This window comes from Mixophyes fleayi, chromosome 4, assembly GCF_038048845.1.
Source record: "Mixophyes fleayi isolate aMixFle1 chromosome 4, aMixFle1.hap1, whole genome shotgun sequence".
In the NCBI taxonomy this organism is placed as follows: Eukaryota; Metazoa; Chordata; class Amphibia; order Anura; family Limnodynastidae; genus Mixophyes; species Mixophyes fleayi.
In genome coordinates, this window is record NC_134405.1 from 240,864,631 (window position 1) to 240,889,186 (window position 24,556).

A 24,556-nucleotide genomic window follows, 5' to 3' on the forward strand; every position below is an offset into this window, starting at 1 on the left:
TCGAACGCAAATATGAAAAAAATGCAAGAGATAAAATGGCATGTCAAACATTTGTTATGTGTGTTTAGAAATGCAAACACCAGTGGGTATAAGGCCTAATGAAAAAATATTTAATTTTTAGGCTGAAAATTGGCCAATCATTACAACCAACAGTGATTGTATTACTCCATAATCAAACCTTATTTTTGTTGTGAACACAAGATAATGCATGAATGTTATTTTTATAGTATACATAGATATGTAGAATGTCTAGATCCAACCCTGCTAATATGGCTAGGTACACACTACAGAAAATTTCTCCCAATGCAATATCATTAACGTTTTCACCAACGACTGATCAGCACGTCGATTCATGTGTACACACTGTACAGGTTTTACAAGATTTACCTTCAGATCCGTGCTCTTCATCTGTCATAGCCATCAGCTGAAATGATTCAGACTCTGCAAACACTATGGCGATCTGTTGACACTGCTGGTCGTGAGTACATACAAACTGCAGAATATGCCCGACATAGTTCTATAGTTTATAGAGATTTGTAGTCCAGTTATAAAACCAAACGATATTATGTGCTTTGGTTCGATAAAACATGATTGTGGAAGCATACACACTAATGCAATATCTGACCCAATCATTTATTGTGTGATTCGCATAATAGTGTGGAAAACCTGTAGTGTGTACTTAGCTTAAATCAGGGGTAGAACAAATAATGACAAATTCAGGAGTCAGTTCGTGAAATCTAGGAGCCATCATGATCTTTTAAGAAGTCAGGGAAGATGTGCTTTCAATTAACTCAACAGGTACGTCACCCAAAAAATAGATGACAGTAAATCTTTTAGATGCATTAGCTACCAGGCTTTTGAAATTTGTCCACAAAAAGCTTAGTAACCCCTGCAACATGAATTATGGGAGGATGCCTGCCTTATTTTGCCAACATAGTTGCCTATGCCTCTCCTGGAATGTCCAGGAGATTCCCGAATTTCTGGGAGTCTTCCCGGACCCCTGAGACAGCCGGGCAACCTTCCGAATCCTGGGCACTGCATTTAGTTAGGTGGTGGAGGTGGGGCTTATGACGCAATTCATGCAACATTGTGGCCCTTGCCCTTTATAGGCTATAATTTATTATGTAAATTTAGAGGACGGGGCCAAACGACGCGATTCGTCAAGCCCCGTCCCCACACGCCCATCTCCCCCTGGATGCCAACTTGTCCACATCTATAGAAAAAACAAGAGTAAAATAATATAATGCTTTGTTCTCTCTTTACACTACCACGCTCAGTGCCAGGTATATTAGCTTAACAAAAATGCATTACAATACAATATATTTTCTTGGCTTTAATGTGACAATATAAACAGGGCGCACCAAGTGTTTCTGCAAGTGAAGGGAGGGTGGTTCTTTTATAATCAATGGGCATTGCTGGAACACTCGATATGGGGGGTCCCTGCTAGTGTAAGCAGGGTCACTTCTATTCTGCAGCTTAATTGAATTAAAAAGTGTGGTGGAGCCGAGGGAACAGTGATAGAGAGCTGGGAAAGCAGGTCTGAAAGTGATTGTGTGGCCTTCTGGATATCTGATTGCTACCCTAGTGAAAACACAGAGCAGTTGCAGTGGCCCCCTGAAACAATGGTGATCTGTGGTATCCCTGTAAGAAGGAGAATCGTGGTTTTATGGAAGCGTCACAGAGAACTTTGAAGATTCAAAGTTTTAGAGCATGTCTTACCATGTTCTAGCAGACTTAATATAAAAAAATATTGGATCAAATAAAAATAAATATGCAATTCTATTTGAACCTCAAATAACGTATATACAAATTTATTATCCATAGGACTTAAAAGAAGCAGATCAAGGCATATTTTTTGGGTTTGATGAATTGTGTAAACGTTACCAAGGTGAAAATCATGGGCATTTATTTTTTTTGTCTGTTTTCCCTACATAAGGATAAAGATATTTATTCAACTATAATTCCATGAAAAAGCCCCATTTGGCCTGAAAAAGGTATAAAATTAACTTGAGGAAGCAAAGGCAAAACTAAACAATGACAATCCACGTGGCATCCTCAGTGAACAAACAACACAAAGCTCTGGTGCTGAAGGATATAAAAGGTGACAAGCTGTTTAAACGTGAGATAGTATAAGGCAGAGAGCTCCACAGAAGAGGGACAGCTATGAATAAACAATGCAATCTAAGGTAATAGGAGAAATCCAGAAAAGCAGTCTAGTACTAGGATTGCAGAAAAGGTCAATGTGTCGTTGTTGAGGTGAAGGAGCTTGGATGGCCATTCATAAGTCGAGACAGTCTGGTAGGGAAGGCCAGCTAAAACTATCCACACACAGACTTGGTAAGATACTATGCACAAGCAACCTAATCTATGTCCTATTAGGCCAAAAAGACCAGATAGTACAGGTGGTCAAGGATGTCAGATATTGATCAGGAATGGAGGAAATTTAGAGTCCATGCAAACAGAGGTTAAAAACATTTTAGCCCAAAACAAATTCACAATACAAATCACTGTGTGCATAAGCCATAGCTGCTATCATCACAAAGTAACAATAAAAAGTGAACCAAGATCTTGGTGTAAGAAAGATGTAAAATTATTATATAAGTGAAAAGACAATATTTAGCTTGTGATGGTATAGAAGGCTTGAAAGAGGTCTGATATTACCTCCAAAACATCAAGCACAGAATATAGATGTAATGACAAAAATGTTGCTTTAAATAAAATAGAAAAAGCCAGATATTCAAATCAATTTTCAAATTTGCCATCCAGCAAAAAATATATTGGGGCTCTCTTACAAAAGACAACCTGGGCTATCTTGCATACATGACTTGTGGCAATATCCATACTAAAAGGAGTTTTGAATAGGTTTGCAGTTTCTGCTGTTCCTCAACTTTGCCATTACCATGGATGATCACAATATTGGTTGGAGGTATGCTGAATCATCACCTTGAAGGTTGAAAGTGAGCACAGCAACATTTTAATGTGAACTGCATACATTTCTCTTTCCAAACATATATTATGAGACAATGTTAAAAGTATGATATCAATACAGAGACAAACACTCTACTAAATTATGAAAAGATCACCAAACAGAAGTATGACTATTGTTACATTACTTACTCCACAGCCAGGTATTCTAAGGAGAGTACAAGGTCTAAAAATACATTGTGCTTCAAAAATTGCATACAAGATACAGAACATTCTGTACAAAACAAGCAAAAGGACATAGCACACATTAAATATTTTGCATGGAATTGTAACATCTTGTGCATGAAAGAAATACATTGCAAGTTTAAAAAAACTGGATTGTTCTATTCTTGGTGTATATTATAATCTCTGACATTTTTTAGGTGTGTAATTCCCCTTTATATACTGTGTCAATGTTCCCCTCTTTCTTTTTTTCTGTATCCCAATAGCAAATGTTGTTGCTGAAAATAAACATTTAAAAAAAAACAAAAAAAAACAAAAAAAAACCTCTTAGGGGGGAGATTCAGTTCAACGTAATGGGCCTGATTCATTAAGGAAAGTAAAGCAAAAAGAGTAATTTTGAACCTTTGCAAAACCATGTTCCAATGCAAGGGATGCAAATTAGTTTATTATTTTGCACATAAGGAAAATACTGGCTGTTTTTTCATGTAGGACACAAATACTTGATAGCTTATTTGTACACGGACTTTTAAAATTGATCCAAGACATGCACTATCCTTACTATAAATCTGATCTCATTTTAAATTTACCTCCCTCTCCAATGCAACATGGTTTTGCCAAAGTGAAAAGATACAATTTTTTTTTTGTTTTACTTTCCTTAATGAATCAGGCCCAATGTGTCTCCAGAACACTCTGCTAACTTTTCTTCACTGTACAGAAAAATTCCGTTTCCAATAGTCCTGAGCCCTCACATATAATAAACAAGCAGGTTCCCACACAACTTTAGTTCTGTGCCACCAGTGTGCACAACAAAAACACACTGTCCTCTCCCTGCAGCAGTTATAGAAGAGTCTGAATTGGTTCCTGGCACTTATACTTTCTATTTACAGTGTTCTATAATGCTGTTCTACCACAGTGTTAGGGGTTGCACTTCTATACATCAGTCTAAAATTTACTGCGTGTCAAGATCTGGCTGGAAAATCCATTGTATCATAGGAAGAGTCAGTAGCAGGATGATCGCTGCTGCAAGGCCAATATATGGGGGGCCATTCAATTTACCGCGTTTCTCGTGAAAGTAACAGGGCCCACGCACTATTGCCGTTAGTACGGTAATTATAACGCAGATTTCTACTCGCAGAGCTGCAAGAACAAATCAATGTTGAAATTAACAAACAGTTATAATGCGCGGGCCACGTTACTCTCATGAGTAGCATGTCAACTGAATTCCCCCCTATATGTCGCAAAATAGATGTACACAATACATCCAGCAGCTAATTGTATGCCAAATTAAAGCATACAACAATTTTAGCTTCTAAATATTTATACAGGAAAAATTCCATTTAGGCTGCAATTTTAAAAACATTTGAGTAGTCTACAGTATCCCATAATTGTAAAGAATTTGCACAGATTAAAACCACCCACTCATTACCCTTCAACAGATACTGGTACAAATTATATCAGCAATATCCTGTACTTGCAACATTAAAGTGTCTAAGAATAGAATGCATCATCAAAAAAGATTATACAAGTACAAGGTCACACACAGTAAAAGCAACAACGCTGTACAACATCACAGAAGACATTGAAAAATGTCACTTCATAGACACATGACTTTGCATGTTTAGGACAATATCTCAATAGGACTCCATATATGGCTTCTTACCATGTGTGTTGATAATCCCTGGACTGAGCGTTGCTTGGACCAAGTCTTTTGTTGGAGACAGATAAGCGTCTTTACCCTGACGCTGGCTCATTTTTGCCAGATGTGTCACTGGAGAATCATCGCTGTTTGTTATAACATCTGAAAGAAAAACAAAGAAATCAAAAACTGTATTTGCAAAAACGAAGTGTGATTTTTTTTTTTCTTAAAAAGGTACATTACAAAATAGACCTAAGGGTCACCCTAGATCATTTATTACAAATATTAGTCAGACTGAGGATTATTCACCCCTACAACAAGTATACTCTAAATATACAATGCATCACAATTGCCTAAAACTGTTACAGTTTTATATAGTGGGGAGACATAGTGCATATGGGTAGAATAGTAGTGCAGCAGTTTTCACCACATATACACATACATATACCACTTACGCAAGTACCAACAAAATCTTTTGGCATGTAATCTGCTGTTTTACATTGGTTGATACACCTATATTTGGAGGAAAGAATAAGCTAGCTAAGATTCAAAAAATGTCACAAGTGTGTGTGTGTGCTCTGCAACAGCTCCCGATCCAAGAGTAACTATATATGTACATACATTGTACCACACCTAATCACTCATTCACTTCTTTTCACCCCCACAAAACCAGTGCAGCACAAAAAGATACTAAAAGATACTAAAATCATGCACAATATTTACACTCTTTTGACCATTAAAATAGCTATTTTGTGTACCCTACACATATTTTCAGGACAGCCAAGCCTTTCTTTTGGTAGAATAGTGAAAATAAAATAAATAAATATATATCTAATATATATAAGCCTAGCGGCGTGTGTTAGTGTGTGTGTATGTGGAAAAAACTATTTTCTCAGAAAGGGCTCATCCAATTGACCTGAAATTTGGTATACTGACATTATTTGACAAAAAAATTATAATAGTGAAGTCAGTTAACTTCCATCATCCCCCCTCCCCCCCGTGGGAGGGGTAGTAAAGGCTAAATTTACCAGTTGAGGGCTCAAACACTTGACCGTGTGGGTATTTATTTACCAGAGCATGTGTTTGGTCATGGACAATTGTATGTCGCATTTTCACGAGTACGGAGAAGCAGTGATGTGAAAGTGCAGGTTATGAATACTGCCCTTCAAGGAAGACTGATTGAGCACAGCGATAAGGTGTTTAGCAGAAACGTTGTGTATCGAGAGGTTTTAGAACAGTAAGACGATGGAGATTAAGGATGTGGCGATGAAGATGAAGGATGAGGTGGTGACATGTGGACAAAACCACGTTAAAAAAGGGGCGCTTACGTCGGGAAGTAACGCTCTCCCCTGAGGAGGCCTGGCCTAGCCCCAAATGCATAACAAGAACCTTTTTAGCACCTTAAGTAGCTTGATTTGACTAGAATGCATGAGTATCATGCACGGGTTTATATATATATATTAGGTGCATGATACAAGTTAATAATTCATTGTGTTAAACAGCCATTCTAAATTAAAAATAAAACCCACAATGGATAAGTTAACCCTACAAATGGGAGATATAGTCTTAAGTTCTGGAGGGGTTCTGTTCAGATACCTCACAAAGGGTTACCATTGGGTACCCAATTACAGTTCTCACAAATGAGCTCTTCATGTGCCACGGGGGTTTTAACAAGTCTTTATTAAAGCTTTGATAAGCTAAGCTCTGGAATGGTTTAATTGTATTTTAGACAATTATATAGAATACAATAAATTGTTTAATAAAATAAACCTTGTCTGTGTGTGTGTGTGTTAGGGAATTTAGACTGTAAGCTCCAATGGGGCAGGGACTGATGTGAATGAGTTCTCTGTACAGTGCTGCGGAATCTGTGGCGCTATATAAATGGTGATGATGATGATTCCAATGTCTACACCTTGCTTGTCAGGTGAACAATACTGATTTGCTCCACTATACACAGTCCCGAAGGCAGGTGAACTGAAAGTGCTCACCCAAGATAGAGAACCTAAATAATTTCCTGTGATGAACTGCACCAGGAATATGAAAATCCTGAATATCTATGGACGGGAGAAAATCTCTTTTGCTGATGGCTGCGAGGATTGAATTTATAGACTCCATGCAAAAATTTCTGGTCTGGACAAACTTGTTTAGTCTCTTCAAATCTAGAACTGCATGAAAGTCTCCTGATGACTTTCTGACAGGTTTCTACCTGTGTCTTCTTCACCTCAAGGATTGCAAACAATTTTGCAAGGCTATCAAATCTACTAGGGATGACGGAGTGCTGGATTGGACAAAGAAATCCCCACCTGGAATACTGATAAAACTATTAATGTCCAACACCCATTGATCTGCGATAGAGTGGGTCCATACTATTGCTGATGCCATCGACTTTGCTGAAAAAGCAATGGTGCCCAAGATGCTTCATATAAACCTTCTATGCCTCTCTGCATAACCTAAATACTTTTAAACATGTATTGCCTTCTGACCTTCTATTTGACATCTGAATAAAGTCTCTCCAATGGTCTGGCAATTCAGGCCATGGCCACGTCTGGCTTCAATGCAAGTCTTCTTAAATCAACTTTCCATCTTCCTATCCATAGTGTCTTTAAGAGCAGTGTTTCTTAAACTTAGTACTCAGGACCACTTACAGGGCATGTTTTCCATATCTCTTTGCTGGAGCCCTGGTGTATTCATTATTAACTGACACATTCTAACAGCTCCACAGGTGATTTAATTATTTCCCTTATCTCCTGCCAAACATGCACTGTTAGGGGTCCTGAGGACTTGGGGCCTGATTCATTAAGGATCTTAACTTGAGAAACTTCTTATTTCAGTCTCCGGGACAAAACCATGTTACAATGCAAGGGGTGCAAATTAGTATACTGTTTTGCTCATAAGTTAAATACTGTTTTTTCATGTAGCACACAAATACTTGATAGCTTATTTGTACACTGAAATTTCAAGTTGATATTTGTGTGCTACATTAAAAAACAGGCAGTATTTAACTTATACAGAATACTAATTTGCACTCCTTGCATTGTAACATGGTTTTGTCCAGGAGACTGAAATAAGAAGTTTCTCAAGTTAAGATCCTTAAGCTGGTTACACACTACAGTTTTCATCCAATAATCGGCTAAATCAGCCGACATACGTCCGCTTGTTCAAAAGTCGGGTCAGTGTGTGCAGTGACACGATGGTCGAAAGTCTGCCCAAATGGACGATTGTTGCCTCATTTGGTTGGTCGTACCGTTTAATATTTTCGTTCCAATCTCGTTTCCGTTGTGTAGTGTGTATAAACTTCCAACCGATCCACAACAGTGAGTATGAAATTACATTGCTCACGACAACATGGCTGTAAAAAGTCGATAAAAGGGACGTCCGCTCTTCCCTTTATCGTCCTAAACAAGGCTGGTGTGTATGCAGTCCATGGACCGAGCGATCGGAACATCGATCGCATGTAAAATCGCTCGGCATAAAAAGTTGGTTGAAATTTCTGTAGTGTGTACCCAGCTTTAGTGTTTTTCAAACCTGGGGTCTGATTCATTGTTTTAGAGGACACTTCTCTTCAAGAGGCACGAGAATTGATTTCCACCCCAGATCTGCTACATTTTTTCAGATGAACCATGAACATGTAACTTTAAGCTAAAAGTGTTGAGATTTTTTTAACAAAAATATTTACTGTAATTGAATGGATACTGCATGAAACTTAACTAATGCATGTGATCATTTTTCTTATCTGCTATTGGACTAAAAACCCCCCAAAAACATTGTCCTGCTAAACGTCAGACAAACATGTGTTAAACAAGGATTCTTAATGCAAAAACCACCTCACTGTTGTTTTTTACATATTTGGAGTGTGATTATATAGGCATTTTGCAAGGACAGCACTTGCAGGACTCGTGTATAAAGGGAAAGTCATTCGTAGAACAATGGAAAAACTACGTGGATCGTAAATATTTTGCTTGCACAATGTTCTCAAATAATCCTTACCCGTTTCTATATCCATTTTCAGGTTATCCTGACAGAGTAATAATTGGTCTTTTTAGTAAAACTGCTTTGGCAAATTTGCAGCCCTGCAGTCCTCCCAGAGGCACTCTTTCTTACCATTAACAATTTCCTGGCTTCAGCATAACATTGGTACAAAGAATGACAAGTCCTTTCACTCATATGACTTCCCCAACAGAACGTCCGTTTCACTATATTTTGCTGTAAAAAAAAATTTATTCCCACTTCCTAAAACAATTACTGTATTTTTTTTCATTTATTCAGCAAATGATAAAGTAAAACTACAGTATATAGATAAACACTCTGCATTTACCCTGCAGCTATCCTTACACACAATTCCACCCTGTTCAGCACAGGGCTTGGTTGTCCACTCAGAAGATGGGTCCCCTGTTGCTGTGGGATAAATATATATGGGACAACATATTTATTATCACATGGGTTGAATTTTTTTTCCCTGCACAAGATCTCTAGTCCTTTAACCATGGAGGAGAAACTTACTTGAGCACATTAATGGAAATCCGCAGAGAATTAATGTACAAACAGTGGATAAGCCAGAGAATGTGGCTTAGTAAAAGGGAAATCCAATATCAAAGATTTTTTTTCAGATCAGGTAAGGAGTTTGATATGTACAGATTTAGATATACTTTAGGAGGGATGGAGTTCCAGGGGTAAAGCTGTGGTTTCCACCCATTTATTTGTGTGAGGTTTGCATGCTTTCCCACTATCTCCAAACATTTCCTTTCATCATCATAGTGCGTGTATTGACACAATTTATGTTGCTCAAGAGTCAGTTATGAAAGGCTTAGGACAATAGCCTAAAATACACACTTTAAATGAGTTGTAAGATTGTAAATCCACACTTTAATCTTAAGAGCCATAACCCACTAGCGTTTAAATGCTGCGTCTGACTTACAATTTTCTTAGCAGCTTCAGAATGAAAATATAGTTAATATTTTAGGGATTTGAAAGGTCTGAATAAAAACAAAATGGCAGGGAGCTGGGGAAGAAATCCAAATTTTCTTGTAGGAAAACAGTGACGAGCAACATTCAGATAACACAAGATATAGGGAACACTAAACAAAGTCTGGGCATGTAGGACTATTATCCAATAGTATTTAAAATCTGTGCTTGGCTTGCATATTTCTCTCAAGTGCAAATGTATATAAAAACAAAATCTATTTCCATTCATCAAACAGGCCATTTATTCCAATGGAGTTTTTGTTTCAATAAAGACTGATTTAACAATTGTGTGCGGTTTACTGACATATTGTTATAATCTTCATATAATGGAACAGGGTCACATTCCATTATACTAGGACAGCAAAAGGTCTCAATATTCTTCATTCGTCCAGAAATGATGGGGAGGAGAGCAGAACTCAAAAAGTGATGAACTGACAAGCGCTTCTGGTTCCACTATAGAGATACAAATCATGAAAAGGTGTCAAAAGTCTGAAATACATTCTTCAAACAGGTAGATTCTTCCAGTCCCAGTCTCATGTTATTATACTTACTAGAAGTTGAATTTCTGAAGGCCAAACAGAGTCACGATGAAATCGATCCCTCCTTTCCACAATCCAGATGGGTTTAATCAGTAATACTGATCTCCACCGTGCAGTCAAACACCTCCACCGCTGCCTCTGCTTAGAATGTATATATCCTCTCATTGGACAAACCCACAATCACGTGTACGGTAAAAAAAAAGAGATCGCACATAGCCTAATACCATCAGGTAAAGATTCTGTAACAATTTATTTGTGCACTCGAATATAAAGACAGGATAAAGTTGGACCCATGATGAATCTAAAAGATCTAAAGCATAATAAAACATCCGCTCACACCCAGGATAGAGCGGCATACACATGTAGAGTCAGCAGAGTCCAAATTGTACAAATTATAAAACAGTCCTGTTCTCCCACATCAACGCGTTTCAGCTCTTCTCTACAGGAAGCCAACTGACTCAAATTCTTTTATTCTAGCCTCTAGTGAACAACATTCTAGATGGCTAGAGAATGTGCCTAATGGTCAGTTCCAACGTTTGAAGAGGAACTGTTCAGACCCAAAGATACTGCAAGATCAAATGAGTGAAATGAGGAAGCAGTTTCTGAGTAAGGGATATAAAGATAATGTATTGGATAGGGCGATGGCTATAGTAGATGAGACAGATAGGAAACATGTCTTAAAAGCCATCAAAAAGAAGTCAGAAAGGGATGCTTTAACCTTTATTGTCCAATATAAATATAAAGGTTTTTTTAGATGTGGCATGTGTGCAGCATGCAGGGTAGGATTGTTCACTGACCCACATGTTTAGGTTTTGGATCCTCCTGCTTCTGTGTGAGCAATGGCGCTGGATTTCCTGGGGAGGGGGGAACTTATGGAATCCAAAACACACAAGATCCGAAAATGCAATGATGGTGCTCTGCCTTGATTCAGATCCGAGGACACGCGAAAGTAACGTGTCGGCTCGCAAGCCTACTTGGATCCCCTAAGGTCGGGTGAGCTCGGTTTTCAAAACCGAGCCTGAGCATCTCTAATGCAAGGTTAATTTTTCTAATCAAAAAAGCAAAATAACTAATTTTGAGGTTAATGGGAAGGTGTATAACATCAAGACCTTCTTGAGTTGTAATAGCTCAAATGTTGTGTACCTTTTAGAATATAAGTACAGCCTTTTTTATGTGGGTCGCACTTCTCAACCTTTGAAAATTAGGTTAGCGGAACATCTTCGTAATGTTAAAAAAGACATTGAAAATCATAGTGTCCGCTCACTTTAAAATACAGCATAATTGTTTTGTTGGTGGTCTTAAAGAACTTTTGGGCTACTGATAAACCAGAGAACAATTGGAGGCGGAGAGACTCCTCAGTAACCCTAGCAAAACGGGAGATGAATTGGATACATAAAGTGCGTTATCCCCAAGGGTACTGAATAAGGATTTTGAACTTGAATGGTTTCTGACTAATGACTGAAGCACTTCTAATGGTGTGTTTAAATCCTGAACAAGGGATGTTCTGTTTATTATATAAAAAAAGAATACTGTTTCATATTTTTCGCATTTTACTGTTTTATGTATTTTGTGCAATGTTGCATGAATTTATTGTTTTATTGATTAATTCCAGTACTTACAGCTGAGAATCCGCTCCTCCCACTCTCATCTTGAGAGAGGCTCAAAGAGAGCTGAAACGCGTTGATGTGGAAGGTGGGAGAACAGGACTGTTTTACAATTTGGTGAAAAAATTTACTCTGCTTTTGTATGCTGCTCTTTCCCGGGTGTGAGCGGATGTTTCGTTATGCTTAAGATCTTTTAGATTCAGTATAGGTCCAACTTTATCCTGTCTTTATAAGTGAGTGCACAAATAAATTGTTACAGAATTTTTACCTGATGGTATTAGGCTATGTGCGATCTCTTTTTCTCCCCTTACACGTGATCGTGGGTTTGTCCAATGAGAGGATATACATTCTAAGCAGAGGCAGCGGTGGAAGTGTTTCATGTTTAGACGCTGACCGCACAGTGGAGATCAGTATTACCGATTAAACCCACCTGGACTGTGGAAAGGGATCGATTTCATTGTGACTGTTTGGCCTTCAGAAATTCGTCTTCTACTAAGTACAATAACATGAGACCGGGCCTGGAAGAATCTCCCTGAAGAAGAATTTATTTCAGACTGTTTGACACTCTATGATATTATATACCATTAAACTTGGGGATTTATTTATCAAGCCTATCAGATTCTAAGGGGGAAAAAATTCAATTGGCCACGTTAATGTTAAAGGTAACGCGGCCTGCGCATTATTACGGTAATAGTGCACGTAATTACCGTTATTACGGTAGTTATAACACCGGCTTTTTGCTCGCTGCGAGCAGAAAGCCGGATTAATATTACCAAAGTATCGGTAATATCTTTAGCGTGGCAGTACTTTGGGGGAATTTAATTCCCCCCTAGTAGTCATTTTGAAGAATGTACTAAATAAATGATAGCTAGAAGCTGTTTGGTTGCTATAGGCAACATCTCTACTTTTTTCAAACAGACAGCTAGATAAATTTACTCCCTGGACTATATTTAATAGAATGTCAGTTGTATCCACCTTTATCTGTGCTATCTTCATGGGAAAGTGGGTGGGTGTGTGACATGCTTATTGCATCCAGGCCCATTCAGTGTTGAATTTCCCTGGTAAAGAAAAAAAAAGTGGAATGGCAGAGAAATTAATGCTGGAGCTCAAAGGCGATAGTGACTAAAATACAAGACCACAAAGGAAGCCATTCTCCATACACCAGATCCTTTACTGTAGGCACTTGCTATAGAGCAACACTAGGAAGCTCAGTAAGAAGGCCAACATGGACAGCTCCTATCAAGTTACAAATCAGTAGTGACTTATTTCTGTTGCATTAATGCTACTGTGTAATGCATTTAAAGTGTGATATTTTGTTAAGGAGGAGGAAAGAACTATGTTTAAGTAATACTTTTACTTTTAATCAATCAGGGTTTCACTGAAAGATTAGATTTATCTGTTAATGGGGGTTCAATTCAGGAGCTGATTAGTCATTGTTATCTGCACTGTTCAGTTCTCTTTGTGTACAATCAATAGATTATAACAGACAAGTGCAGTTATAAAGATAATGTGAAGTGGCCATTTCATGCAAGCTTGGTCACTGAAGCCACACATTTTTTTGCGGTTCAAGGAAACATTTGTTAGATAAAAATGTACAAATTATCCAGACACAAAGCATATCATACCTTCAATGTGTAGGATTCAGATGGGTGTGTGGCGATCTGACTGTAGTCTATGGCTGAACAGCAAGAGGAACGTTTCCTTCAGCACAAAGTCCTACCAGGGTTAGGCACAGTATATTGACCCCATAAACTGAAACTGTAACTATGGAAAATAACTGTCCTGACCTTGACTGCATAGTGAATTCCAGTAGTGCAAGGATAACGCTGCACTACCAAATATGATTTAAGGCATGAGATTTTGCAGAGTAGAAAAGTAGCTGGCTTTCCTTCTATAAATAGATCAAGCAAGTGCTCTCCAAAAACAAAAATACAAATCTATTTTGCTAGTTGAACTTCCACAAACAGACAGCAGATGGCCCCAAATATCTACACCAAATGAATTCACTCTGTATTAGTATGTCAATCGCTCAGGAATCACAGGCTCTTAACAGGAGGTCCAGGTGGGTTTCAAGTATTCTGTAGTTTCCTTCCTGTTTATTTAATATTAAGGAAAACCCTGAAATTTATTTTTATCAAAATTAGGTTATTACGATATTGTTAAGTAACACATTACTGTCACAATTAATTCGTATTGATAGGAATAAAATGGACCCTTACCATTAGGATTATGGAAAGAGTAAATTGTCAGTCTTCTGAAATGCACACTGATATTTTACTGTTCTTCACTTATTATAATGTTGGTTAAAACAGAGGTATGCTTCATGTTTACTAGGCATGGAAACAGCAGTTCTATGCTGTAAAGTACATGTTCTGGCCTACTTATCCAAGCCAACAGCACTGGTAATCTCATTGAAACGGGATAATTCATTTTATTCCCCAGTCTCCACCCCTAGCAGAACAGTAGCAGGATAATGTAGTCCAGCAGCAGTCACCACCACAGGTGTAGCACTCTTCCAAACGGCTCTTCCCCCTGCCATCCGTGCAGGAACAGGGTGACGTGCAGGGCTGGCAGGGGTGATTTTACAATCTGACGATATATTATAATATGGAATGCAAAGAGTACACATTTATGTTTAATATATATTATTTACGAAGTGAAAGAAGTTTTCATAACCCAGGTTTTTCCTCTGGCAGTATAGTGGTTATTAGAGACGAAATTGATCTGTAATGTTCCAAAATTAGAAATACATGTGCCATATGAAAGAACAACCTCCCCACCCCTAATAAATCTCTTCATCTCCCAGTAACTCAGCTACTAAAATTAGCTGTAACCTTTCTGCAATCTAAATAACAAACGTGAACTGGTAATCCCCACACACTGTCCGTATCATTCACACCTCCCAGCACATATAAGCATCTACAGGCAGCCAACAACAAACAAGTCTATCCTTTCTTTATTACTAATAGAAACAAGACATGCCCTTCAGAGGCACACTTTTAAAAACTACTGGTGCTTAAAGTACTTGCTGGGTCACCACTCCATGTCTTTCAGTTCTAGTACAGCAGCCATTTATCAAGGACACAGGTGTTACACTTGTGCCTCATACCAACTGGTGCCAATTTCATGACTTGCACTAGCGTTTTTAGATAAGGGGTACATTATCAAAATGTGACATGTTTAAATAAAGTAGAAAATTAGATAATCTAGAAAAAAATAACTGGTAGTAACATTTATGGATAAATAAACCTTCCTATAATTCCAAATGCTTGAATTACTAACCTAGGTGTATAACTCCTTGGGCAATCTACAGATACCAAGTTTTAATAGGCTCTTGTTTCTGGGCACTTCCAAGCTTTGAATATTTGGGAACATACTCTGCACCACAAAAACTAAATAGGAGCCTCACATCCAGAAGCACAGGTCCGGCACTTCCATTAGGCAAGCTGAGGCAGCTGCCTAGAGCGCTGTGCTCTGGGCGGCGCCACTGACTCAAGGTATAAATATTAATAATGTTAGCGGCAGCTGCTGACATAATTAAACTCACCGCCGCACATATTTTGAATTATCCAGGAATTCAGTGAATCATTGCACAGCAGAGAAGCAAGGCGCACTCCCCGTCACTTACGCACAGCTATTCTCTGCCCACGGAGGAAATTATGAAGTAATAATGGCGACCAGAGCCTCCCTATGGACGGGATCCCGGATAGCTACTCACAGTCAGGCTGACATGAATGTTCTCTGGGTGTCAATGGCTGCGAGGGTGCTGTTGCTGACTCCTCCTCAATTGGTCTGCAAGAGTGGGGAAGTGAGAGGGATTCTGTAAAGTCGCAGGCAGCTTTAGAAGCAGTTTCTGGGGGAAGCTTGATTGTGTGTCCAGCCAAAGCACCCAATGAATCTCCGGCCTTGCTACATTCAGCAGCAGCCTGAAGGCAACCCAAAGAGCTACAAGTCAGGCAGGGGAGGAGCTGTGGTGGCAGCACTGCTTAGAATGGCTGTAAAACAGGAGAAGCTCTGTTCAGCTGGACTAGGAAACTTGGAGTGTAACTTAATTAAACCTTTCCGGATTTCTTCCGATAAACTGCTTTTTAGACTATTATTTAACTAAGGAAGTCATGGGTGTTGGCTTTAATTCAAGTGATTATTTTGGTGTTTGTAAATTTAGTGCAATGGACTATTTACGTAACATATCTTGTGGAAATGGCACTTCATTGAATACAGTGGTTAATGGTCCATCCGAGATGTGTGTTGAAAACACAGCCCAAAGCTTTTGCAATGAGCAAAAAGGTAGCGTCTTCAAGCACTGTCATCTATTACAGCTCATTTAAATATCTCCGGTACAAAGTATTGTTTTTGCACTATTGCTCTGTATCGGATACACAATTGTGACTAGAAAGCCTAGGGTGCCCAGACACCTTGCACTGGCTCTGCAGAAGAACAAAAACATGCTCTATTATGCGAAACATGAAAGAAAATAGGATTTCCACATATATGCTCATGTACTGAAGTGGCCTATACAGATGTTCCCTGTTTACATTAGATATGGGTACACAACACAAACTTTTTATTGAATTACATGCTGAACAATTTACTCTGCGTCTGACTAATCTATCTTCATCTAAGTGCACTTCTATGCAGTCATTAGCAAATCCCGCTCCGATTATTAAAACTGCTTAAGGCAGCTAGACCACTGCAAACAGAATTACAGGAGGAAATCATTTGGCTGCAGTGGTTGATGAGGCCTGCAGCTGCATGTGGATTTCTTTGTTGAAATATAAGGGGCAGAAGATCTTGTCTCACTAAAAATGTTATGAGACCAATCATTTATTTTAGATATTTAAATGGCTGTTTTAGACCTAAGTGGACACAAATTGTGACATGTATGGGTCGAAAGTGATCGTCGATCACAATCTGTTTCTGATCAAGATCTATCAGATGACAATAGGGTCGGTATTAAAATGCAGCTGAATGATAACTGCCAATTGACCACGTGGGAATCATCCTCTGTGTGTATATATTGTACACCATGACCGCTACATGTATGTAAGTCACTGTAAAATAATCTTGTTTGATTAATATTTAACTGCAACAATAGAGGCATATATAATTAGTAGCTAGGTAATTCTTTTTTTTATTACGTACTTTGATTTTTTTTTTTTTATTACATAGTCACCAGTAAACTGATGTAGCAGAGATTATTTTGCTGTGCCACCAGCCTAGATTTGTGCGTCTACACCCTCAATATCTTGTTTTAATTAATGCTTATTTTACTATTGTGTGCCAGGCTAAGTCTTCTTAGACAGAAGAGTCCAGGAGGCCTACCTGGAATTTGGGAGTCTCCTGGACAATCCAGGAGAGTTGGCAAGTATGCGATAACCCTATGAGCAATTGTGACTTACAAAAGACATACCTATAAAATATTCCACAATACTGATAAAACCTACAAACATTTCGCTCTGCGAGGAGAAGTGTAAAAGACGTTACAATTGTGAATCTGAAATAAAAACTTAAGTTACTGAGATTTTACTTTACTTTTTATGGCCCGGCTGCATAAAAATTATAAAATGTTAGTCTGCAACAAGTTGTAGCATCAGAATGTACTAAAGTTGTTTTTTTTTACAGTCCTATAAGGAAGTAGTTTCATCACTTTATCACAACCATAGCAGGCATCAATTGCTGTTACAGAATACACAAACAGCAGCCATATATGTCACAATCTACGCAGTGTTGTTAAGTCTTTTCCTCCAGAACCCTATACAAAATAGCCCTCAATAGCTAAAGGCGGTAAAGGTGGTGGGGTGAGGGACAGAGCAATTTCTGCATAGGAATGATTAAGCTTGATCCACAGGACTTTGGTACTCCCAGCAGTGAAACTACTACTCATTATAGCTTAAGGACAAAGTTTTCCTGCAAAATCGCACCCTAGAGTAATTAGCAAGAGAAAACTGCTAAATCCATTATTATGCAATCCACAAAAAAAAATTATATAAAATTGGGACAGTTTATTAAGAATATGGCGTATGAATAACTTATTGCAAATGATATACAGGCCACTGAAATAAATCTGAGAAACACTGATTCAAAAAGTAAATAAAGCACAAAGTACACATAACAAAAGTGTATTAGACTAAATTGAATACAAACTGAATTCTCTCACTCCATTTACCAAACATTCAGGTAATACATAAATTAAATGGTCAGTTTACTGACAATGTAGGATAAATCCTTACCTGTCCCCCACGAGCCTAGATATATATACAGTCCTGAGCAGTAGAAGTGAAGCTGGTTTCATACAGGCTCATTGCAGTTTATTTTTTAGAACCTGACAAGACTTGCTGCCAATGTTTCCCACAATAATATTTGATGTAAGCAGAAATATGTAAATTTCAATCAATCTGCCAACACTGTGTTTTCAATGCAAACAGCATTAAATGTGTCACACGATGACCAAGTTAGAGATGTCTGGAGTAGTGGCAGAACCGAACAAAAACAAGACAAAATGATTGTTTCCAAGTGCAGTCAGAAGAAAAAGGACAGCAAGAGCCCGAGATGAGGCTGTAGTAAGAAACCAACGGAGTCTAAGATCCACAATGCTGGAATGATGTGAAGTCCTCATCTCTGGCAAGAGTTTAGGAATTCAAGTAAGCCTGAGAAAGGAAATGTCAGACGTAGCGAGCTGCCTGCGTCCTCGCTTTGAATAAAACAGCTGTTCTACTTCTATGAGAAACTGTGTTATTTGATGAGCCTTTGTTAGGATAGCAAAAGCTGCTGATTAGCACGTGTGAAGAAATCATACAACACTCCCTGTGCAATGCATGCAGAGCAAATTAGAACACAAAATAAGGAGTAAATGGAAGGATGTGATCGTCTTCAACGGACACAGTTCTGCTGCGCGCTGGGATCAATCCAGGCGCTTAACACAAGATCTGCCCAAAATATCAAATGTTAGTGTTCTGCTGTGCCTGCATCCACCGTGAACCTCTTGCCAAACTCTCAACCTATGAGCAAAGACAACAGCTAAAGGGTTACCAAAAAGTCAAAGCCTGTCTGTTATTTCAGTTTGTATGACTGCCATGTCCCAATTAATTACTGCTCACAACATTGATGCCATATATAACTGGAAATCTACATCTGCATACATGTGTGGATCGATAAGATAGTTCAGTTTAAGCTCTTAAGAGATCATTTATGAGCACAGACTGATGTTATAACATGTCTTCATTAGACATTTCCTTTTGTCTCTGCAATTCACACAGCAAATAGATATAAGCAAATGATGTCAAGATCACATAGACTTGCTTATTATAGAATTTAGATGCACAATAGACAGACTGAAGACATTTTACCCTCCAGAGAAAAACTGTTCATATAACTGATCTCGGATGATGGCAACCTTACAATGAACAAAATACCTGATTGTTTGAGATACTCAAAAAACACAGACACACGAGTATAAGAGGCTATAGAATGTTAGAGGGTGGGTCATTTGCCCGGGGCCTCGATACATCCCCAAGCTACCATGTTTGTTGTTCACATGGGCAGCAGTCATAGATGAGGCACTGGCAAACAAGCAAGAAAATGAGTCATTGGCAAGAGGAAAAGTTGCAGAACACAAATAAAAATATGTTGTAAATGAACCCTTACTGTATAACAGACACTGGGACACAACTGCACTTGCAAACTGAAGAGAACATCACACACATTTTAATGTTAAAAAAAAAAATATTAGTTGAAAAGATTTGTGTGCTTGACATATGTAATGGCTAAACGCAAAGGAAAACTTGGCACAATACTGCACATTGATCTTTCCTGTCTTGAATACTTTACCATTAGTTTACTTTAGTATTTTTATAATCTAAAAAGGTTTAACTTGTAATCTATTTCATGGTTCACCACCATTTCTTGGAAAATTGTGAGGGGTGGGGAATTAGCTACAAAAGTATAGATCGTCATTTTAAAACAAGCATTTTAAGAAAAGTCATATATGAATAGAAAAGAAAAAATAAGTAATCTCATCACAGATTAGTAGCACCGTTTTCTCTTAGGCCAATACTATATTTTTCAGCCCCATATGCTGTTTACCAGTAAGAGTTAAATATTGGTTAAAGAAAATAAATTAAATCAAGGGACAATTAACATCAGTTATTTGGATTACATATGAAGTTAAACTTAAAAGGTAAATCATACTTTATTTATTAAGCCAAGTCAAAGCCACATATCGCAGAAGTCAACATTTTGTATAAGCCAAACAAAAATATATACTTCTATCTACTAAGAAAATGGCTTTTTTATGGATACTCACATGTGATTGTAAGAATATAGAAAGTGGTCTAATATTTTAGGATCACAATTCTATAACTTAAGTACAACCTACTTCTATGTGAATGAGCACCACTCTCCAAAACTATGTTGTTCTACAATAACTTAGGTTTTCCTGCTGCCGATACAGAAAATGACAGCTGAAAAGACTAAACTAAAACTGAACAGATAAATTTGGAAGCTAAATTTACTGTATAATGTATCCAATAGATATCTATGGGCTGCAGAAAATAAATTTTAAATATATAATAGTACTATGACATAAACAGTGTGAACATGACAATAGTCAGTTTATACTTGCAGATAAAATAGATTTGTTACAGAAAGAAGGTTATATGGCTGTAAATAAATTAAACAACAAAGTACACCAGGCAGGACAAGGAGGCACAGCAAAAACAGTTCTCAACCATTGTGCAAGCAGTGTAATTTAGCCGTCAGTAGTTATAAAAATGTACTGTTTGCATCCTGATTTCATGAAGACAGAGAAAGATTTTATGATTTGGTGTAAAAAAATAAATAAATAAAAACATTTATAGTCACTTACATGCTGGTCCTTGGGGGTCTTTGACCTCACAATGATGCTGTTTAGGAATTGGTGACAAAAGGATTCACAGCAGAGATCCAGCGCCAAAGGTGAGCAAGATGAGGCGATGGTAAATGAAACAGCAACAGGAGGAAAAAGGGAGAAATAGACAATAATTAGTGTTACTTTATGCGCAAACATATAAAAAGCACACTACTGTGCTAGGTTAAACTTAACATGTACATAAAACCATGCACATTGCATGCAATTATAGAATAATGCCTTAAGCAATGCACGTTAAAATGCAAAGATCAATGAGCTACGCTTATCTAAAGGTCTTTATTGCCAGAAAGGTCGAAATCGCATTTTCATTAATGGAAGAAGCTTCGACTAGAAGGGATATATTTTCATTCTGACAGGTCAAGGAAAACACAAGCTCTTCCTAACGATACATGCAGATTCATTTTCTATGTTAACATTAAGGCAACAAGCAGCTTCATGGAATAGAAGTGTGGGAAATCCATTATAGATAACAGCTAATATTTAATTATATAGCTAACATAGTTAGACATCATTTAAGTTCAGAAACCACTAATAATTTTAGCCACTTCATATAAGTGTTTGTCAAATGCAGAATACAATACACTCCATTTAATATCCACAAGAGCTTTCCATTCCCCTACAAGTTCCAGGATTTGGGAAGCACAATGCAATAAATCAGGCACTTACCAGCACCAAACAGAAAGGGCTCATTTTCCTAATAAGAGCAAAAATGACTGGATGTCCATGACAACCATGGAGTAACTTTCTGCAAACATGTACAATGTTTAATGTTTTCATTCTTAAATATTACACCTAGTATTGTGGCAAGCACAGGTTCAACACCAGAACTATACACTGTTCCTGCCTACACATCTACTGATTGGAATCAACTACAAGCCAATATATGGGCCCATTTTATTTTCAGGTTAAATGAACAAGTACCGTCAATTTACTAGAAAGCATTAAGCAAGAGGAGGGACCAATGAATTTATACAATTCTATTTCAACAGAGCAAGAAAGAAAAGGAAGATTTAAAAGACTGACTGCAGGAAATGCAGATATTATACAGTATATTATTTTTAGTTATGTCTTTCTCTAGGTAAAAACAAAAATTTATAGGGTAACGCAAAATTGAGATACTTTTTCTTTTGTTAGACTTTGTTAGACTTGTTAGGCTCACAGTTATGTGCTGGAAAATGTTTTTGTTTCCTCGTATGTTGTTAAATTCATTTACTGATCTAAACATGTTTGTTCAGGCAAAGAAAACACTTGTTGCAAAAACTATAAAATATACTATATATATTTATGTGTGTAGTGCCCCCCCTCCCCCTCATGGTCTATGCGGCCCTAGTGGGGAGACCAGTTTAATTAAAAAATAAAATTTGTTTTTTTTTAGAAAGCATGCTTAAACAACACCACCATACACCCTTACTTCAATCCACAATATCATTATCTAAACTAGGGTAAATTGAAAGTTCAAAGTACCAAAATAAATGGTGGAAATATGGGACATATTGGAAGGTGTGCACAAATTGCACCTCTGCAAATAAGGAGTATGAGATTAATTTTATATTTATTTATTTATTATATATATATATATATATATATATATATATATATATATATATATATATATATATATATATATATATATATATAAAGCCATACATATATATATATATATATATATATATATATATATATATATATATATATATAAATAAAGCCATATATATATATATATATATATATATATATATAGCTTTTTCTATATATATATATATATATATAAAGCTATATATATATATATATATATATATATATATATATATATATATATAGAAAAAGCTATATATATATATATATATATATATATATTTATTATACACACACACACACACACACACACACACAAGTAGCCTTTAAAAGCTAAAAAGACTAATCAAAAACACTACCAGAAGAAACTCACAGTCACATAAAAACAAACATTGCTGCTGAATCAGCACCAAGCATAATTAAATGTATGTGGTCTCAAATTGACAAAGTACATCAAGGGGGTTAGACACAGACACAACAAAAAAATTGCAGCCTAAGTGCATTTGATCTACAGTATTAAAAGACATATGTGTTTCAATAACTGAGAAAATATGCAAATGTAATAAAAACTTCTCAGTAATTAAACAGATCACCCAATACATTATTAATTCATAGATGTGTTTAAAATGTTATACCTTCAGAAGCATTTGATCTTCTATAAAACTATATTTTTATGGGGAAACATCAGCATATATACAATTAAAATATTTTTAAATATTAAAAAAACTTCCACAAATAGAATTAACTGAATTCCTGAATACAGCCAAATAAATCAATCCCTTAAAAGAAATTTAAAATAATTTCTGGTACCTGCAACATTTGTACATGAGGTATGTATGTCTTTGTTATAATCCAGAATCTATAACAAAGACACTCTAAATGATCCCTAGGTGGCTGGAATGGTAACTGTTCAATGATCAACTGATTTTACAGTTAGCCATTACACTCAGTCAGCAGAACACATGAAGTTTCAACGGCTGTGAACACAAATTAAACAATTACTAGGTGAGAGATTAAACCCCAAAAGAAAAACATTGCTTCCTTGCGGTAATCATCCAGATGCGTAAAGATGTAAAGTTCTAAAAATTAAAAAAAAAGATCAACAAGAAATATATAGAGAGTATCTGTCACCAGGTTTTAAGAGGCCATGGGTAAGAGAGATGTAGGCCACATTCAGGATTCATTGGTTTAAACAAACATGCAAATCAACAAAGAATGTTATTTATCTCAGTATTACACATAATTTGATACAGAGTAATGAAAATAGTAGAATAACTTGTGCTCTAACACATCATACTATATGTAAAATACATTTGTATTAGATTGTGCATACTGCTATAGCTTTTTAAGTATATGGAAAACAAGTACCTCTATGTGAAGGGTAGCTCTATTTGAAGGGTGGTACCTCCTTATTAATTTCATTTTTTAAGAAAAAACAATATATGCCCACGACGAAGCAAAATGCATCCTGGTACTGAAAGTTCAGCCTTTAGTGATAGAACAATTTTGTATATAATGACTGTGGCAGAAAACATCCACTGACTGCATTACAGCAGTACAACCCACTATATGGCATGAGCCTGTGACATCACCAGGCTGCAAGCAGCCTGATTGGGCAAGCCAAGGACTGAATAATGACTTAACAATAGTAACTGTTACAGCAGAGGTGACATGGAGTAAAGCTGAGAAAGGTGGGCCAGACTATTCAAAGGCTGTTTAGCAGGTGTCATTCCTCCAAGCAAACAAGTATGAGCGATATTAGTCCAAAAGATGGCCTGCCAGTGTGGTATCTTCTGAATAAAAGCTCAGAGGTTGTGTTTGTACACCTGCTTGGGCTAAATAAATGTAATGGAAACTTCTTGATGACTAACAGACATGTTCTTTAAACGGTACCAGTCAAAACTAAAATTTCCTGATTTAATAGTACACATTTTTATCTACAACTTCATAAACTGCCTTCTTCCTTTGTAGCTAGCAGTATGAATTGTAGAATAAATTACTAAATTTAGCAAAATGTGTGAAAAGAAATCTGGCTGCTGTCACAGACCTCAAAGAGCAGATGAAAGATATTTAAATTAGATCCTTTATGTTTTTAACAAATTAGTTAATCCTTTATCCTTAATTGAATATATAAAACTAAAAAGAAGCTCATGTAGGGAAATTGGGTTTCAAAATTCCAGCATGGAAA

General features: G+C 37.0%; 2 protein-coding genes across 8 annotated transcripts in view; both read right to left on the reverse strand.

Annotated features, from left to right (window-relative positions):
• The window catches only part of OSBPL8 (oxysterol binding protein like 8), a 151,663-nt gene that overhangs the window by 69,278 nt on the left and 57,829 nt on the right, over positions 1 to 24,556 (reverse strand). For 6 of the 7 annotated variants that reach the window (XM_075209565.1, XM_075209566.1, XM_075209569.1 and 3 more), the window contains 2 exons: positions 20,752 to 20,788; positions 4,808 to 4,945 (listed from right to left, as the gene is read on the reverse strand). In XM_075209565.1, the coding sequence (XP_075065666.1) occupies positions 4,808 to 4,945; positions 20,752 to 20,788 (175 nt within the window). Of the gene's footprint in view, positions 1 to 4,807; positions 4,946 to 18,118; positions 18,497 to 20,751; positions 20,789 to 24,556 lie in introns of those variants that run through there. The other variant, XM_075209572.1, reaches the window with a different exon arrangement.
• The window catches only part of E2F7 (E2F transcription factor 7), a 340,183-nt gene that overhangs the window by 41,549 nt on the left and 274,078 nt on the right, over positions 1 to 24,556 (reverse strand). The gene's annotated exons all lie outside the window — the stretch shown is intronic.